Source organism: Chelonia mydas, chromosome 9 (assembly GCF_015237465.2).
Source record: "Chelonia mydas isolate rCheMyd1 chromosome 9, rCheMyd1.pri.v2, whole genome shotgun sequence".
Lineage (NCBI taxonomy): Eukaryota > Metazoa > Chordata > Testudines > Cheloniidae > Chelonia > Chelonia mydas.
Genome location: NC_057855.1, coordinates 49,261,138 through 49,281,721, shown reverse-complemented (window position 1 = coordinate 49,281,721; position 20,584 = coordinate 49,261,138). Strand labels below are relative to the sequence as shown.

General features: G+C 39.7%; 1 protein-coding gene across 3 annotated transcripts in view; it reads left to right on the top strand.

The window, feature by feature from the left end:
* The first annotated feature begins 44 nt into the window (after positions 1-44).
* Positions 45-20,584, top strand: part of TRA2B (transformer 2 beta homolog) — a 32,177-nt gene continuing 11,637 nt past the window's right edge. The window contains exons 1-4 of one of the 3 annotated variants that reach the window (XM_043521748.1): positions 79-211; positions 8,564-8,844; positions 9,105-9,238; positions 20,309-20,471. In XM_043521748.1, coding sequence (XP_043377683.1) covers positions 20,439-20,471 — 33 coding nt within the window. In that variant the 5' untranslated portion in view covers positions 79-211; positions 8,564-8,844; positions 9,105-9,238; positions 20,309-20,438. Of the gene's footprint in view, positions 212-8,563; positions 8,845-9,104; positions 9,239-20,308; positions 20,472-20,584 lie in introns of all 3 variants that reach the window. The other 2 variants (XM_037909779.2, XM_037909778.2) reach the window with 2 other exon arrangements.

Genomic DNA, 20,584 nt, shown 5'->3' with positions numbered 1-20,584 from the left:
GGGGGGCGGGGCTAGGCTCATCCAGTCACCGGGTGCGTCACTCACGACTGCCTCACGAAGCGGGCGGGGCCTGGCCAGGGAGGAACAGACGTCACTTCCGTTTCGTGGTGGAGAGCGCTGGCGCCGGACGGTGCTGGAGGTTGGTGCGACGGTTGCTGGCAGCCTTCGAGGGACAATGAGCGACAGCGGGGAGCAGAACTACGGCGAGCGGGTAATACACGGAGCCTGAGTGCACAGCCGGCCGGGCCTCTAAAGCGGCAGCGCGGCCTGGCCCGTCTGGGGCTGGCCTGGGGCGCCGCTCCACGGCCCCGCGAGGCAGGGGCCGGCCTGTAGCTCGCAGGCAGGGGGCGGCGCGGAGCGCGGCCTAGCCTCCGCGGGGAGCGCGCTGGGAGGCCCGTCCGTTAGGGCTGGCTGGGGTTGGCGCGGGAAAATGGCCGCCGGGCCGCTAATGGGGGAGGCGGGGACACTCTAGCTGCTCGACTGCGTGCTCCATGGTGAGTCCTCCCGGCGCCATCTTGGGCTGGTGACCCGCCAAAGGGACAAAATGGCCGAGAGGCCGGGCGCTTCTATGCCCAGGCGGCCCGCGGTCGGGGTCCTGGCAGGCGAGCCCCTTTCTCGGGGGTGGCAGCCCTGGAAGTACGGTCACGGCCTGAGCGTGCTGGCGGGCGCGGCCCGAGCTTCTACCCGGCAGGACGTGCCTTGCGCGGGCTCCACGCCAGAGGCGCACAGCCCCCCCTCCCGCACTGAGTAGCAGCAGGGAGCTTCAGCGGGCTTCGCCCTGAAGCCGCTGAGTCAATCGTGGGCGAAGCAAGGAGCTTGGCTAGGGCATGTGCTTCCTGCGGCCCAGCACCTCTCCCGGCGCTCCCAGGGGCGTAGCCACCCGTCTGCCGGCAGTCGCTGCCGCAGAGCAGCGTGGCTATAGCCTGTCCTCTCTTCCTCAGTGGTGTTTCTGGGTAAGGGATGGGGTATTTAGACGACGTTAAGTAACGTGGGTACAGTCCCACTCCAGGCACCGTGGAAACGGGATTGGAACTCAAACCTCCACGTTCTAGTTCCTGTACTCACCACTGGAGGCACTGGCGCTGCCTGTACTGTCCCTGTTACCTTGCTATTAATGGTTGTGTGTGACGGCTTTTGACAAACTATCAATAACCAGAAGCTATTGATGGTGCCTAAAATGCATATAGAGCTTGAGGGCTAGCTTATGGGGAGGGCCAGCTTGCTTTACCATTAGTACTGGCATAGACATCCGTTGCATTTGCTGGGGCCTGAGTCAATGGGATGGGAGAATGGAGCTGAACCTGAGCTCTTGCTGTGTTTACAGCTATGAGGGGAGCACTCTGTCAAACCTTATGCTGCTTGTAAACACTATGTGACTTTTCATAGCAGTTTACTGGGCTTGTCAAGGATGGCGGTGTCTTAGAATGTGTGTTTTTCCCCAAAAACTGGAATAGCATAATTGCTCAGATAAGAACACTGTAGACTTTTGCAGTATACAGTTAGCCCTTTGATCACAGGTAGATCAAAATAGAGGGGAAAATCTTTGGAGTGGCAGTAAGATAGTTTTCAGTGGTTCTGCCTGTCCACACTGCAACACATCTGTTACTTGCTTTCTGTGATAATTCTGTTCGTGATTTCACTATGCAGATAGTAATGCACTTCTGAATGTTTAATAGTCAAAAGTTGCAGTTGCTTGTGTAAGTTAATCTTTTATACATTGAACTTTGGCTCTTTAATTATGTCTGAAAACATAAATTTGCCTCTTAAAATAGCCACAGTTCTGTTCTGGGCAGATATTTTGGCCTCCTGAATCATGTTTCAAAGTGACTTGTATATCTAGACAGTAGCAACTGACTTGAAATTACAAGTCCTGAAGTTTTGGTTTTGCAAACAGTGATTATTGGGACAGTATTATCCTTCGTGTTCACAAGGGGCACAAAATTTTCTATGAAAGCCAAGTAGTAGTATTGCAGTTACAGTACAGTAAACGGCAATTTCAGAAACAAGCAGCATTTACTGCAAAAATGTTATATTTAGCTGGGTCAAATATAACAAATGGAAAGTAAGCAGAAAAGGAGAGGTGAATTATTTAGATATGGGGGGGGGGGGGGGAGCTTGTCAGTGTAATCCAAATGGAGTAATCAGTTTAAATTGAAACCTTGCAAAAATACATATTTTTTAAATGAAATTTTCTGACTTCCCGTTATGCTTGAGATCTGTGTAGCTGTTTATATTTCTACACATTGTTTGGTAATTGAGTTTTTAAATGTGTCATAGAGGTTTTTATTTCCTTTAAAAAAAAATCAGAGTAAAACTTAAGCTTTCCATAGAAACAAATATGTAGGGTGTTGGATAAAATTTAAGATTTCATACTATGTACTCATCTTTCCAGTAGCATGTGTAGAATTTCCGGTGGCTCAGATTTAATACTATTGGACAGTAGTACTGACCTTAAGAGTATAGCTACACTGCAGTATAAACCTAGGGTTAGTGGGACTCAAATCAGTTGACCAGTGGTAAGGAACTCTGGGCTTGAGCGTCTACATTTGTATTTAAACCCTATTTTCAAACTTTTCTAACCCATGCTTAAACCTAGGGCTCAGGCATCCACATTGCAGTGTGCAGACCTAAGTCAAAGTAACCATATCCCAGAGTCCCTAGCGCTCTACCCCCCACCCCCCCCCCAAAAATGTGGCCAATCTAGCTGTAGGACTGTGGTAGGACATGTTTACTGCCCAGCCCACTCAGCACAGGAAGCAGAAGGCTCGATCTGCTCACTTTCCGCTGCAAACCCAGGAGATTTTGGTAGTGTATTTGCAGAATGGTGATCTTAACCAAATGGGTTAACACTGACCTGAGGTGCTCTGATTTGCAAAAGGGGGGCTGGGGGCAGCTTCCCTTTTCAATAGAGTGGATTGCAGATTGTTGGCGGTAAGAGGGCTCAGGAAGTTGTTGCATGGAAATGTGGGCTACTTCCAACTGACTCTTGGGATATGTGTCAAGGAGGGCTGCAGCTACACTTCTGAACAATAGGGCTTGGACCTGCAGGGTCCTGGTCCTGGGTTAACACAATTGCAGTGGAGACACAAGGGCATTAGCCTTGATACCAGGCTCTAACACAGGCTTACATTGCAGTGTAGTAACCCTAAATGTTCAACAATTAGGGGCAGAATTCCTTTTTAAACTTCAGGGTACATTCAAGATGCTAGACATTATCAGATTTTAGGCTAGTGTTTTTCCAGTCTTATTTTTCATAATCTCTACATCTTGAACTTTTCTGCAAAGAAAAGAACATACTTTCTGTTTATACCATTTAATCCCTGTTCATAGTGGGTTGCCGAACTGTGGTAGCTATATGAGAGTGTACTGGCAGAAGCCCTACTTGATTAAGAAAATACTGGCAGGGTTTGAGTAATTTGCCAACATAACCACTTTGCGTCTCTGATTAGTGTTTATGGAAGTTATATTAAAACCTATAGTTTTATAGAAACTATAAATTATAGAAAGTGTGTGAAATTTAAACTATACATCATCCTGACCTTGGGGCTTCAGAAAATTGCATATGTAAGCAACCCCCTATCAACATAGACATGAACAAGACCTAAAATCAGGTATGTCTCACTAGCATTTAATTATAAAACACAGCCACACAGGAGTAATATTACTGACTTGGGGTTTTTTTGCGGAAAATTCATACATTTCACACATTTTAAAAAATAAAAATGGAGAACACAGCCAACTGGCTACCACAAATCTGCTATTTTAGACTAGATTATAAGATTTGCTGTTTTAGACTGTCTTATGTGAGACACAGTGGTGAGGTAATATTTTTTTACATGGCTGTCTTGGGTTGGTGAGAGAGACAAGCTTTTGAGCTTACACAGAGCTCTTCAACCTTACAGAGCTGCTTTTTACCTGAAAGCTTGTCTCTTTCTCCAACGGAAGGTGGTCCAATAAAAGACATTACCTCACCTACCTTGTGTGTCTCTCTAATATCCTGGGACTGACATAACAACAACACTGGCTTTTGTGACATTTTTCTAGTATTTTTAAGTACTTTTTTTTGCAAAGTTAGAGAGAAGTGGCTTTTAGCTGCTTCAAGCTAGAAGTTGGGTAGTAAAGCTGTGGGCCCAGTAATTGAGTGAGATGTAATGTGCTTGTCTCCCAGTATGATCACGCCCCTGAAATGTATTCACTGACGACCTGCCCAAGATGAAGTGAGATGATGTAAATTGTGCAAAATCCAGGATTTGAAATAAATGGCAACATTTTTCACAATGAACACTGACAACCGTTCCTACTCTTATTTCAAGACCTTTTATGCCAGATGTTGGTTCAGTGGTGTTCTGATCACTCCTGAAGTATACGTTTCGGGGTTAACAGTCTTTCTGGAAAATGGATGGTTACCTTGGTCTGTGTACTTTTATTTGGTAATGTTTGAGACCTGCAAATACTGATCCTGTTCCTTTGAATGACCAAATAAGAGCTGAAGGTACTGAACCTCTTTCAGAAGAGGATTTACTGACCTTGTCTTCACAATGAAAAAGTTGTTTGGCTGGTTTTTACCAACTTTGAAAAACACACCTTTTTCCAGTGAAGACATGGCCAGTGAAAGATAATTATAGTTGTACTGAATGTCTTCTGTCCTTTATATGAGTGACTTAACGTATCCTGCTGGTGCCTTGTTTATAGAATGCTTACACATCAACTTTAAATTTTTTACTAATAAAGAACATGTCCCAATGTTGTGAATAAGAAATTGTTATAAGAAATTTTCAATAGTATTCAAACTATGAGAGGAACAGTCAACTCCATTTGGTGAAAATACTTAAGCATGGCTCATTCTAAACATTAGGCCACAGTCAACTTAAATATCACATCTCTGAATTTATCTACTAATACTAAACCTGAAAGATTCAGTTTTTCTCCTGTTAAGTGGAACTTTTACATAGTAACTAAGAATAGGAAAAACACTTCGAAAAATGTGATTGTAAACTCACAAATTAACAGGAAATCAGGGTTAAGTGCATTATCTGAAACTGCTTATATTTTTAAATTAAAATTCAAGTTGATTATCCCTTTAAGATAACTGAAGCCCTACTACTTGTCATTTAATTATTATAGAAATGAATGAGAGATGTTATTTTAAAGTGTTTGTAGAAATACAAGGTTTTCTTTTAGCTGTTTGCGCTTGCCTTATAGCTTTCACCACATGGAGTATTCTTGAAAACAATCTACCTTCTTAGAAATAATTCTGATTTTATAACTTTTCCATATTTTTAGTAGTATCTTAATTGTTCTATTATAGTAGCATAATTTAATGGAATGCCACGAATAATAATGAAAACACAGAAGGTGCAGATTGGAGTTTCTGGCCTCCTGTATTCCCTTTTTAAGTGCATTAAGTGTATGTTTTGTCATGTGCATGCCAAAAATATGTGGCATGACTGCTACAGGAACTACGACCCTGGATCTGCTGGCTCCCATGGACTCTCAAAATCCAAAGTTGAATGGATGAAGGAAAAATGTGAATGAATATAGTAGCAGATACAGGGAAAGGATGGGGGAGTTACAATCCTAAAAAAAGCCCCCTCTGCAATTCTGAAATTCAGGTTTAGAAAACTATTTAGATATAAAACATTGGATAAACAAATTTCCAATTAGAAATGTTTGCTATTTCCAGAAATGGGATATGCAGTGGTATGAAACTAATACAATCCTTGACAGATTCACACTCTTGCATAGAGTTGGGGAGGGACAACCAACTTCTCTTCTGCCACCCTTCCCCATAGCCGTAGCACAAGCAGAAACTTGCCTTGCCTTTGCTGCTCCTGTGCATAGCAAGCTTCCAGGAGAAATCTTAATACAGAGAGGAGCATAAAGCAATACAAGTAGGAAGAGAGGAAAACTCAGACTGGGAAGAGCAAAACCAAGCAAGCTAGAAGCTGAAAAATGTAAGAATCAACTGTGGGAGAAACTTGCACCAAGATGAGAGGAGACTGATGAAGATGTAGTGGGGAAACAAATCAGATTCTCTGCTCCATGGGCTTCTAGTATTTGAGGCAATATATTCTGTGAAGGGAGTGCTTCCTTTCTTGCCAAGTGGAGGGGTAGTGTTGACATGCTCTATTGGAGTCATGTCCAGCTTTCCTCAGTCTTCTAAGGATTATTGCAGTAATGTGTGCCCTCTTTAGAGATGAGGAGGGAATAGGTTCTTCAAAGACTCCCAGAAAGGAACCTGGGGAGATCGTATAGAAAACTAGGGGTTGGGCATAGAATCATGACTTCTGTTGAAAGAATTACAGGAGAGAGAGAGAGAGCTGAATGAGAGAGAAGCCAATTGCTTTATTTAGGATGTAGATATTAAGCAATTATCTTTTTCCTCTTTTTAGGTTTCCTTCTCCTGCAATTTTTTTTGAAGGAAATTCCACTTAGTTATGGTTACCTCTGCATTTGTATGAAACAGTGTGTTACCAACCTTTGTAATTGTCTGGCATGTTAAATGGTTTAACATGTTCCACCTCAGATATTGTTGCACTTGGTAATATAGGTAAAGTGACCCATCTTTTTAAGACATGAGTTTCTTGGATAAAATGTAATCTTAGAAATTATGCCATTTAAAATGGGTGTTGGGCGTTCATACAATAGTATTGCTCTTTGTCTGCAAGTTTGAGACCCACAACGAACTAGAAATTTCTTTAAAAATGAGAGCTTAGTTTATGAAGAATATAGCAAAGTGTGTATGAACTACACATAGGACAATGTTCTGTGTTAACAAGTGAATTAAGGCTTTTGGACAAATGTCCCTAAATGAAGCAAATGCTCAAATTCTTCCGAAGTCTACTGGTTTTAAAACTAGGATTATAGAAGCAATGGGAATTTTTAATGCTCAGTATGTTTCTCTGCCGGGCCTAAAAGGAGTATATTTGGAAAACACTGAGTAAACTGAGTTAGGTTTAGGAAGCCTAATCTAGAAGACATTTTGGCCTTTACTGGTTTTGTCACTGTTGTGCATAAAGTACTTTGTAAAAGGAAATTGTGTTTGAAGTGACAACTAAGTTCCAAATTTTTTAAAAAATTTTAACTGGCTGAATTGGTTCATAGAAACTTAAAATGAGGCAGAGTTCTGGGATGGATTAAGAATTTTGCTTTAAATGGAGTAGTTGAGTCCAGATTAAATAATGTTCACAATTAATTAGAAAAATCCTATTAGCTCTCATTGCATGAAACTGTAAGAGACTACTCATAGTAAATACTGCTTAGTGTAGAAAACTGAAGGTCTGCTTTTTATTTCTTCATAGCTGGGTAGTATAGTTGATTACTTTTTCGCAAATATAAGAGGGAATATCTGACTTCTAACTGCCATTGCTGCTGTTTTGAAATAAATTCTCACTTAACACTTCATAATATTTTAAACATTAATGGTAGTCAACATAAACAATGAAACTCACAGCAGAAACAAGCTTTTCTTTTGGTTGTGTGGAAGTGGTGGTTTCAACTAAAATTAAACTTCAGCTAATGACTATCCAGTACGAAAAAACCTTTGTGTATGAATTTCCAAACATTGGGAATATGAAGTAAAAAAGAAGAGAGAAAATCACTAGAATTGACAAAAGAAGAGTGTAATTTTTGGCCCAAAAATGTTAATTTAAAAAAATCTAATTTGGAAAAAGCTTGTTATTTATAGAAAAGTTTCCGTGAGCTTTAAAACAAAAAACTTCCCCAACCAATATTTCAAAACTAACATTCTTCTCCAGTGTTTGCAACCCAAATGTTGCAGCCTTGTGATTGTGTATTGAAGTTGAACGTGGCACTGGCTAGAAACTTTTAAATCATAAAATGTGAGTAACTAGGGTATATTCGTTATCCATATCAAGAAAAATACAAGTAGTAAACAATGGTATAAATAGTACATTAGATTTTGAGAACCAGAATTAATGTTGTTATGCACAATTGCATCTTCAGTTTGTGTGCAGAATTACCATGGTTGCATATGGAAATACAAAACCTGCATGTGCAGTGAGTTTGCAGGCAAACTAAACATGCACATACCTAGCTTTTAAAATCACACCTTCAAAATTGTTATAATGTGTATTAGTGACATAAAGGAACATTGTAAGGTTAAGTCATTTAATATACAACTGAATTGTACTTTTGAATTAAAAAAGATTATCGGTTTGCTCAGTTTAACTAAATTCAAGTGCAATGGTGACCTTTTGACACTTAAACATTTTCTTGTGATTAAGATTTAAATTTGTGGCTAAAGAAGTGTGAAATATAGTAGCCGTTGAAATTTTTCATGTCAAAATGACCGGTAAATCTTCAATCCATTGCACACTTAATTTTAAATTAGGCATAAATAGAGAATGCACAATTACCCAATACTAAGACTGATTTGACATCCATGTAAAAAGTAATAGAAAAATTGGTAGGTCCAAGTCTTGAACTGCATATATAATAAAAAAGTCCAAAAAACATAGCATTTTTTTCTAGTTTCAGTTTTGGCACTAGATTTTATCCTGGAGTTTTAAAATATTCTTCATCCTGTTCTTTTTCTATTAAGGTTAATGTTGAAGAAGGAAAATGCGGAAGTCGTCATTTGACAAGTTTTATAAATGAGAATTATTTGAAGCTCAGGAATAAGTGAAGCTGAAATTTGAAAAAAAAAAAGAAAGTGAATGCATGCTAATTATCAGACCAGAAGTCCCACTTATAGAATATTGAGCAATTTGTGTGAAGTGGGGAAGATGAAAGAAGTCAGAATTTGAAACGGAAGAATGAAGAAAAGGAATAAAAATGAAGTTAAGATAAGAAGTAATCTGGAATCTGAAAGCACTACGCTAAGTAATTACTAGTCTGTTTATGTGTCCCTGTATATTTTGCTAAACATGCATGCATTATCTGTTTAATAGAGAAAGCATATGCAGGGTAAAGAAGTGCCTACCAGGGAAAAAAACTTCTTAAAATCTAGGCAGTTCTAATTTCAACTGCCCGGACACATAGTTGAGATGCAAATTTTACCATTTTTTTCACTGGAGCTTGTTTACAGAGTTTAGATCACCCAGAAATTGTGTACAAATTAGACTTTCAATATCTGCATGCAGGAATCCCGTTCTGCTTCCAGAAGCGGAAGTGCTCATGGGTCCGGCAAGTCTGCAAGGCACACTCCTGCAAGATCTCGATCCAAGGAGGACTCAAGGCGATCCAGGTCAAAATCTAGATCCAGGTCTGAATCTAGGTGAGTTTACCTACAACACAGAAGTGTGTCTGAATTTGTTTTGACAGTGGTGGGGTGGAAACTAATTAAGCTAAGCCTGAATCTGGTACCAAAGGTTTAAAACAGACCTACGGAAGATTTGAATAAAAACAATTTTGTGCCATTTCAGTTGCTGTATGACACACAAAAATAAGTGAGATGTGAAGACTCTTGCTTTTCTTTCAACCTCAGGTATATCAAGTTAGGTCTTCCTTATTTCCTTCCCCCTCTGGAAGAACTCCTGCAGTCTTTACATGTATGGGCTCACCTCTTCATTTAAGGCAGTGGCTCTCAAACTTTTTTACTGTTGACCCCTTTCACATAGCAAGCCTCTGAGTATGACCCCCTCCCTCCCCCCCCATAAATGAAGAACTTTTTATATATATATTTAACACCATTATAAATGGTGGAGGCAAAGCAGGGTTTGGGATGGAGGTTGACAGCTTGTGACACGTCCTCCCGCCATGTAATAACCTTGTGATCCACTGAGGGGTCCCAACCCCCAGTTTGAGAACCCCTGATTTAGGGGGTGTGTGTGTTATCAGTTTAATAAAATGTTTTCTGTCTCTCAGTGGCATAATATTTGATAGTTAAATGTCTACAAACTGCTAAATTGTCCGACTAAAACTCCTTCCCCTCTCTTGACTCTTGTGATGTCATTGCACTAGTTCATAAGTCACCATAGCATCTTCCATGGCATATGGCCTGAGTTCAAGATTTCAATACAAAAGCAGAGAAGGGAGGGGGAGGTAGGTTTTACAAACTACACACCTTTCAGACTGTCTTAATAGATTAAAAGTTTTTTTTTAAAAAGCACAATTCCCAATTTTTTTCTTTGTTTAATGTACATAAAGATGGCTTATTGTACAGTGTTCTATTGTTCTGATCTACATATTCAGTGCTGACAAATTAAAAGAAATAACTTGAACTACTCATACATGACAGGTTTCAGAGTAGCATCCGTGTTAGTCTGTATTCGCAAAAAGAAAAGGAGTACTAGTGGCATCTTAGAGACTAACCAGTTTATTTCAGCATAAGCTTTTGTGAGCTACAGCTCACTTCTTCGGATACATTCATTCCACTGAATGCATCCGATGAAGTGAGCTGTAGCTCCCGAAAGCTTATGCTCAAATAAATTGGTTAGTCTCTAAGGTGCCACTAGTACTCCTTTTCTTTTTACTCATACATGTTGCTAGGTTCTAAATTTAATTGTAAACACTCAGGGGAGAGACGTGGGTGTCATTGAGCAGAGGTGGCTTTCATTGAGCTGTTCACACTGACTTTTTTTGACTGTATAAAAGCGCAAGTGTTAGGCTGTATAAAGAATTAATAGAAAAAATACTGAAAACATGCCATTATGTACATCAGTGGTACACCTTTTCCTTAAATACTGTTCTGGTGACCCTGCCACAAAAAAACAAAGCTCAGAGAGAGCAACAAAATGCTTAAGAGTGTGAAGGGGCTTCTGTATGAAGTTATTTGGACTCTTCAGAGAAGAAATGAATAAGGGGATATGATAAATGTGTACAAAATAATAAATGGTATAGAATGGTAAATCCTGCACTCAGTTTACACTTGACTGTAATAAAAGAACAAGGGGGTATCAAGTGAAACTGAAAAGCAAAATGAAAACTCCTGTTTACACAGTTCATAATTAACCTGTGGAACTCATTGCTATGAGAGATCTGAGGACACCAGGAGCGTTCAGAAAAGGCTTAGATGTTTTAATGGATAAGAACATCAGTTAATGTACAATAAAATACAAATTAACAACAAGTAGCCAGATGTTGAAAGGGATTAATATAACTTTGGGGACTTACTGAGGTTTTATAGTTGATACTGCAACTTTAATGTTGCCACAGTATTAGCTTTTAATCTCTTGGCTTTTAAAGAAAATAAGTCAATAACTATTGAGCTTGGGAAGATCACAAGCATTATAATAGAATTTATAATTTCCTCGGCCTACTGGCTTTACAGCATGTCCACTCTCTCATTGGAAGCTTTTGACCACTGTGGTTTCATGAACCTAGAACAGAGACACCTGTAATAAACTTTAAATGCCTTGAACTGGAAATAGTCAGTTTGCAGAGTTTACAAAGTCCCCTGGCTTAACCATCTAACTTGAGTAGAATTACAGCCTTGTGTTAAGGTGTACTTGGGAGCCAAGGTACCTACATTCCATTTCCAGCTTTGTCAGATTTTGAACATGGTCAAGGGCAAGTCGTTTTAAATGTGGTTCTGCTCAGAAATGAAACAGCCCTACAAACTTAGCTTTAGTTCTGAGAGCTAGACGGGTTCTTTCTGACACACCAGTAGAAGAGAGAGACAATAATCTGATGATGCACAGAATGATAATTGTGCATTTGTCTTTGGTGCTCTTTGACACCTGTATGAGCAAAATGCCTTCAGCTGGCTTGTATAAGTGTATGATTGATGCTAGGGCCTTGTCTACGTAAAATTAGGTTGATTAAGTTACGTTGCTATGAGTTGTGAAATTTCATGCCCTGAGCATTGTGGTTAGGTTAACCCAACCCCAGTAGAGTTAATCTGACAGGGTGTAACCGTATCTACATCAGTAGTTCTCAGCTGGGGTACACATACACCTAGGCATACACAGAGGTCTTCCAAGGGCTACATTCGCTCATCTAGATATTTGCCTAGTGTTACAACAGGCTACGTAAAAAGCATGAGCAGAATCTAAAAATTAATATTTCATCAGTGAAATTGAGAGTACACAAGACATCAGACTGCTGAAAGGGGTGCAGTAGTCTGGAAAGTTTGAGAGCTACATCAACAGAAGAACTTGTGGCTGTGCTGCTGCAGTGTAGACATGTCATTAATAAACAGTTCTGAGCACAGGATTTTTGGTTTTCTTGGCATTGTAGTATGAGCAGAATAAAAGCAAGGTGGGTATACATAAGGAACATATCTATTATAAGACAGGAGTTTTTCAGATCAGTGGTCCATCTTGTCCAGTGATGTACAGCTAGCTCATTCTTTGAAGAGGGCTAACTCCATTGTTAATTATGGTCTGTGGGCTGGCGCATATGTTTAGGGCTAAATACACTCTCGACCTGAGAACTTCCAAAGGTCAGGGTGGAATATGGCATTCACGTAGCAACAAGACATCTAGTTACTAGCCCTTATTTGTTCAGTACCTTATTCTAACATTCAGTGAGAAAGCATATAAATTTGACCACCATTATTTCTGCCCTTTGTTGCTTTCTCTAGTCTCCATTGTTTCTTGCCCTCTTCTGTTTCCCATCTTCTTTCCTCTGGATTTCTGTCTTTGCAGCAACTTCTGATACTCACCCCCATGTAGGATTCACTGCCTACCCTCTTCCCAGCTTCATTGACTAAATTGTGATCACATTTATTGACATTAATGTGGTGATTAGCTCTTGAGTTAGCATCCCAATGAGACTAGTTTAAAAATTGCTTAGAATTTAATTTGCAGAGTGAATGTCATGTGCGTGGGTGGTTGCGCAGTCCTGATCTAGTCTGATATCCTGTCACAGATGGGACACTGCTAGATGCTTCAGAAGAGGATGCAAAAAAACCTGTTCTTAAGGAAATTTCTTTCTAACCTGACAATCTGTGGTTGGATTATGCCTTGAAGGATGGTTTTTTTTTCCCCTAGGTGACTGTAGCATATTCCCATTTGTAAGATTCTCCACATGTGGTTCAGCTTTGGCAGACTTATAGAAAAGCTGTGCCTTCTGGGACCACCTGAGCACTCCCTAGCAGTACTGAGTGTTCAGAGTAAAAGTTATGAAGTTGTGTGCTTCCCATCTACCTTGGCTTTTTTCCTCCTGTGGCAAGCTGCAGGTGGAGGGAATCTTTTTTTCCATTCCAGACCTTTTTTCTTTGATTCCTTAAGGATTTTTTGTGGATGAGACTTTAAATTATTTCAGTGATTTCTGTGGCCTTGTATGGCTAGATTGCCATACTGTCTCTGAGAAAGTGAACAGAATGCTGGGAATAATTAAGAAAGGGATAGATAATAGGACAGAAAATATCATGTTGCCTCTCTATAAATCCATGGTACACCCACATCTTGATTACTGTGTGCAGATATGGTCGCCCCATCTCAAAAAAAGGTATATTAGAATTGGAAAAGGTTCAGAAAAGGGCAACAAAAATGATCAGGGGTATGAAGCGGCTTCCTTAAGAGGAGAGATTAATAAGACTGGGACTATTCAGCTTGGAAAAGAGACGCCTAAGGGGATTTATGATTGAGGTCTATAAAATCGTGACTGGTGTAGAGAAAGTAGATAAGGAAGTATTTACTACTTCTCATAACACAAGAACTAGGGGTCACCAAATGAAATTAATAGGCAGCGGGTTTAAAACAAATAAAAGGAAGTATTTCTTCACACAACGCACAGTCAACCCATGGAACTCCTTGCCAGAGGATGTTGTGAAGGGCAAGACCATAACAGGGTTCAAAAAAGAACTAAATAAATTCATGGACGGTAGGTCCATCAATGGCTATTAGCCAGGATGGGCAGGAATGGTGTCCCTAGCCTCTGTTTGCCAGAAGTGGGAATGAGCGACAGGGAACGGATCACTTGATGATTAGCTGTTCTGTTCATTCCCTCTGGGGCACCGGGCATAGGCCACTGTCAGAAGGACAGGATACTGAGCTAGATGGACCTTTGGTTTGACCCAGTAGGGCCATTCTTATGTAAATCCACAGCAGCACAGCACAGGAGCGCAGCACAGGAGCAGATCGAAGGCACATCTCTAGCTTTTCCAGTGAATGTTGATCCCTGTTACTTCTGGCTTTCCCTTTCACAGTGCTGGTCCCTTTGTATTGATACCCCTTCTACAATCTCTACAGTGACTATTGCTATCTGTAGAGATCCATTGGGATCCCTACTTTACATCTGGAGAATTTACCAGTCTCCTGATTCATAATCATGGTTCTAGAGGGCTCTCAGTCAGCCTAGGGTTCATATAGTATGGATATGAAGGCTTTTTCTGGGTTATTTGGGCTTTGGCTTTTGGGAAGATTCCACTTGGGGCTCCAGTTAGACTCCAGTTGGACCTCCTTCTCCAGGGCAGTGCAGGTTTGTTGGGGAAACATTGGTGTAGATGCCCTCTTCCTGTCCCCTTTACCTCCATGTTGTCAAGGATCTCTGTCAACTTTCTGGAGGCCAGAGGATCCTAAGAACTTGCTTTTTTTGTTCATCCTGCGAGAGGTAAAAGTACATTAAAATGCAGTCTCTGTCCCTAACTGACATCATGATGATCTGTCATATTCAAATGGAGAGGAAGCAGGAAGTGATTCCAAGTGATGATGAAACTTAAGTCTTCAGATTCTACAGTCATGTCTACATCTTTGTCACTTCCTAATGACTACAGACAGTTTTGAGACTTGTTGATATTGGTAGTGGCGTCATCAGACTTGGAGGTCACGACAATCCAAGAGAAGACTCATCACCTTTTTTTGTCATATTGCATTGAAAGATGGCTCTGCTTGACAATGGCAGCTTGTTGAACCTTGCTTGAGATATCAGACAACCCCAGCATCTGCACCTGTTGTCACCAAGAAAGCAGATTATTTGAACTAGGTCCTGCAACAGGGATTCCACTATGCCTTTCCACACCTGATTCCTGGTTGTCTCAGCAGATATCAGTAATGTTAGGGGCTCAAGGATTTTCCAGGGTGGACTTGATTTAAATCATGATTTCAGTCACTAGTCAGGAAGACTCCATTTAATCATGGATTTCTATATAAAAGTGCATTCTTGTTGGTTGTTATAACCTTAATACATATTCTTCACAACTCAGATGTAGGTTTCATTTTTAGTAGGTACACGCTATACATTTTTTAAAGTGATATATTTTCAGATTAGTTTTACAGCTATATCAGAAAATGAATGATTGGTTATTTCATTTACCAAAGGTAATTGAAGCAGATATTTATGAAGTCACTGGGAGGTGAACTATCTCCAATTCAACAGGTTAATAATTTAATATTTGGAGGACCTTCTTGCCATGCTGAATTAGGAGGAGAACATCACCAGACAGACATTTAGATGGTTTTAGTTAACTAAAACAACAACGTTATGTATTCTGGATATTTTTTTCTTCAACAGCAAACATTAGATTTTAACAAAACAAGCATATGAATTTTTGAATTTAGTTAAACATTCAAGTTTTTTTTAAAACTAACTAAAATAGTTAAATGAAATATTTTTTAAAAAACAAAAATTAAATAGACTGTCAGCCAGGTCAACATGAGAAACTTAAAATATTGGCTTCTGCTGTTAACTCAGTCGTCTTCACCTTCATTTTCCTATTTGTTCATAATCTGGAAAAGAAAAACAAGCTTTCCTGCTTTTTTCAGGTCCCAAATGATTTCTCAATTTGGAATGAATTTTTCCAAAGGAAGAAAATACTCTTTCTACTCCGGCGGAAGAAGCTACCGCTCTTAAGTGAGATTATCACTGAATCCAAGTGCTTAAGTGACTTCCTACCAGTTCACTGGTGTGACTTTCTTTAAAACATAATCTTCAAACATATATTTCTTAAATGGTTCGCCCTTAGCTCTGACATTTATTAAAGTTGGCATTATGGAGTGATGATTGCTGGATGTCCATGTCAGCTCCTTGTCCATGTTAGCTCCTCTTCTTCAGCAGTTAAGGTTTGACCCTGGTACTAAGTATAGAGAATATCTGCAAGAAAATGAGCTGGAGATAGTGCTTGTCCCATTCGTTTTTTTAATGCTTGTAATTTAACTCTGTCATTGCATATTTCTCTTTGTAAGATCCGTCAGTTCCTTCCAAATTTCAACAGTGTCGGCAATAAAACAGCTATTTCCCTGCATTTTGTTCAAGGCTACAGAAATAGGCTTCAGGGTACTCAGCATGTGTTCAACATTTTCTCTTAAGCCCAACGTTGAACTTCAGCTGTAACAGTGCCAGCTATTTTTTCATGATTTTGGTCATAAACTGTCATCAGATTAGGCCAGTTCTTGATATAGTGCTCAAATCAGTCCACTGCTGAGTTCCATCGCACGTCTTGTGGGAGAGTTAGCCTGGTTCCTCCCACTTTTTTCAGAGCTGCTGCTGTAAAGTGGTTGATACGGAAGTATTTCGCAATTTCAACAACATTAGCTTTTATTTCTGGAACACTTAAGTCTTTGGCTAGGAGATGCATCAAATGAGCACTGCAACCATATGTCGTTAGCTTGGGACTCTCTTCGCGCTCTCCTAAATTTCTTCTCATCTTGGATATATTTGCAGCAATTGTCTGTGACCAAGCTGCATGCTAGACACTTAAATTTTTTCAGTTTTTTAATACCTTTGGCTGCTGCTACTTGTAAGTATTCTGCTGTGTGTGCATTTCCTGATGTATCAATTGTTTCTGTAAGGAAGACAGTCCCTTCTTCTGTTATCACACAATCACATACAACAGAATCATGGACGTTGCTCCACCCATCAAGACTCAGGTTGACAATTTTACCCTCTAGAATTTTTGCACACTGCTCAATTTCTCTTTCATACACTTTATCCAACAATTTGCGTGCAACATCTGCTTTGTTGGGTGGACTGTATCCTGGTCTTAATGACTGAACCATGTTAATGAAGTGTGGGTTCTCAATCCTATGCAACAAACTGTCCTTTCCATAAACAAACCGGGCAGTGTTTTCATCAATTACCTCTTTTTGTAATCTGCTGGTTATTATCACAAACTTATCTATGGTTGTTTCTGGGTGATGGAGATTTTTTTTTTCTTTTTGCTACAGGTGATATACTGTGGTTATGTGACATACATGATGTGACTGAAACACTATCATTGGCAGATAATTCTGAAACCGTAGAAAATGATGGTGATCTTGAAGGTGGATAGTCTTCAGAATCCTGTATGTTGAGGATGGATTCTCCTAAACAAAATAAGTCAATGCAGTTATTTAATTACCACCATACTGCTTATTTAGTATTACTCATTGCATTCACTGACACTCAGTACTACTTTAAAGGTGAAATAGTAAAAGGAAGATCTGCTTATTTCAGCTATTTTTTATCACAACTGCATCTACAGTGATAGCACCATAGAATAACAACTATATTTTTTGATCAAACATGAGAATTCAAGACTAGTCCAGAAGGAAGATAGGCAGTGCTTAAGAAAGAAATATGAAATAAAAAAGTTCACCAACCTGAAGATCCTGCGTGTTCAGCCATGTTCCTTTCATCATCTTCAACGCAGCTTCCTCCTGAGAAGGAACACTTCTTGTGATGTTTCATTTGGGCAACAAGGCCTTGCATTTCTTTGTTGCACTTTGCATTTTGCACGCATGTCGGTCTTACCCACAGGTAGAGGAACTTCATTAAAATATTCCCAAACTGGGTCTCTCTTATGGCCTGCTACCATTATAAGTTTTCCCTTCTAGTGAGAGAATGGTATGGTAGATCTCAAATCAATGAAGGCTACACTGAGAGAGACCTCAAGACTTCTGGAATATGCTGCTCAAACAGTTTCACTGTGGTTTCTGTTGCCTGTCCTTCCCTTCTCACATTTATCTCCAGACTACTTTTCCTTGTTCAGATCTATTCTGCCCCCAACAATCTTCTATTCATTGAACTTTTTTGAAACTTTACACTTTTAGAGAGAGGTAAGGGATTGACTCTATGTACACAAATTTGCCAAGGGACAATAGGGTTGAGGTTTTCTCACCTCTGTATATTTATTTTAAAACATTTTTGCTGTTAACAAGCATGTTACCTCTGGAGACACAAATCCACAGTTTGAGAACTGCAAAACTAAGCATTTCTGATGGTATCTTCTAGACTGAGCACTGAGTCCCATTGGGTAGATAGAAAGATTAACCTAAATCTATGCAGAAGCCCCTGGAACCCCATAAAATTGGGTCCGTAATCCATGAACTATTGGAACTCCTTTACAAACCTTTTCTTAAACATTACATGAATATATACTCATACTATAGAATTAGAATTTATAATCCCTATTTCATGATGAGATTTCATTATAGCTCAAAGATATATTTCTTTAGGTAGGTTTTTCCTCAAAAAGCATTTTATCAAAAAAATCCAATTTTAAATTAAAAAAAAATCGTTTTGATTTTTTTAATTTTAAATAAACATTGATTTTTATCAACCCTGTTTGACAGATGCCAGGAAGATTGACTTGGCATTCTCCATGTCACCAGTGATTAAGGTATTTTGATATCAATTGCAGGTTTGGGGTCAGGTATTTCCTTTTCTTGACCCATCTTCTCAGTGCCCATTAAGACTGTAACTGATGGGTCACTCTGTTCCAGGGCATGCCCTCCATGCTTTCTGGATACCATCAGATTAGTCAGAACTGTGACATCGGGCATTATCAACTCAACTTAGATCAAGTTATCTTGCTTGGTGGTTTAGTCACAAGCCAAAGTAGGAAACCTTCCTTTTCTTAATGGCAAGCTTAGAATAGAAAGAAACCTCAAAAGAAGGACTAGATCTGCAGCACCATCTAAGGGGTTGGTACAACTTGAACAAAGTTAGCTTCCCCTTCTCCCCACCCCCACCCCCCCTTGTCCCTTAGATTCTAGAAGTAATACCCTTCATCTGTCTCCATTACCCCTTCCACAGAAGTCTCTGCAGCTGAAGAGTATAAAGGCATTTGAAACGTAGGTGAAGTTTGGCTCATTTTCTTCAACATCGATCCAGTTTCAAATTTGACAGGTTGCCCAGAAGTCTAGACCCATTTTGCGTTTCCTTTAGTCCCTTCTTGTCCTCTGTCCTTTTGGAGATTGAGTCATAAAAGGGAATATGCAGAGACTACGTTGAAGAGAGGTTGATCATCAACTTGTATTCTTCAAGGGCTTTTCTCAACTACAAATTTCTTTAACATCGCTGTTGAGGGGTCAAGTAAGGTAATATGCTGACCACTGTTAGTCACTGTAGACATGGACAGGTTGTGGTCAGCACTATATTAAGCTAATTCCCCACTTAGTTAAGTTCTAACATAAAGCTCAAGGAATGTTACCTGGCTTCATTACCCAAATTCCCCTCTTAACAGCTCTACTGTTTTAAGAGCTCTAAAAGGTTTAATGGAAGGAATTAAAGCAAATTGGGATTGCACAGCTTCTTATGATCTCTGAATATTCAATGCTGAAAGAGGGCATTTTCACTGTCCCAACAAATACTGCTTTTCTAGAAAGGTTCCAGAAGCTCAGTTGCACAGGGGGTCCCTGCCACAAGTGTGACTGTACAATAGCAACACTCAAAACTACAGTTAGTGGTGAGTTTTAATAGCTAGAGTAACTGGATGTTCTTATACTCAATATAAATGTCTAATCTTTTTCAAATCACGCTTAGCGGTTCATCTTAATGCCTTTTGGGCAAGTGCTGTATGTTCCTTTTATATTAAGATTATTTCCTCACAGTTCTTAAAGTAGTTGTTTTTCAGCTTCATTAGATATCCTCTTTTATTGAGGATAAATAGGAGTATCTGGTTTATCTTTCAATGTTTTATAAACCTCTTGAATGTCCCCTCTTGAATGTCATGTCCCCTCTTGAAATGAACAATGGTCATCTCCTCAGTCTCACCTCATTTTGAAAAAAAAAAAAACTTTCTGTGCTTGCAGTCATATTTGTGTCTCATATCTCTGGTCCCCTTCTTTGTTGTATCTTTGTCTAAGAAGGTGCCATTTTTCCCCTCTTCTTTTTGTGGAAACATTGATTCATCTTTTGCAATTAGATGATGCATAAACTGCTTCAAATCAACAATTATGAATGATTGAAAATCGCTTGGAGTCGAAATGGAGTTTGGAATTCTATTTTTGCAATTATATGGGGGCCCACTATAGTGATGAATACTCTAAAGGAATCTAATCTAACTGTAAAGATTGAATTGAGAAACTTGAGAACTGGTGATGAAATAAGTACTTATATTGCCCTACAAGATGTAGTACAACATGATTTTTAAGTTAAAAATTACCTATAAATAGAAAATGGAGTATTTGATTTCCTCATGTTAATGTGTAGTTGCAACATGGTAACCCCTCAGAAGTAACTTAGTTCTTTCTCTGCACAGATCTAGATCAAGGAGGAGTTCTCGTAGACACTATACAAGATCACGCTCTCGTTCCCGCTCTCACAGGAGGTCCCGGAGCAGGTCTTACAGTCGGGATTATCGACGACGACACAGTCACAGCCATTCCCCTATGTCTACTCGTAGGCGTCATGTTGGAAACAGGGTAAAACTGTTAACGCATTGGGATTGTTAAATTTAGCTCTTTGTGGGTTTATTGCAATTTTCAATCTGCTTGTCTTCTCCCTTGTACTAAGGAATCTATAAAAGCGATCTGCT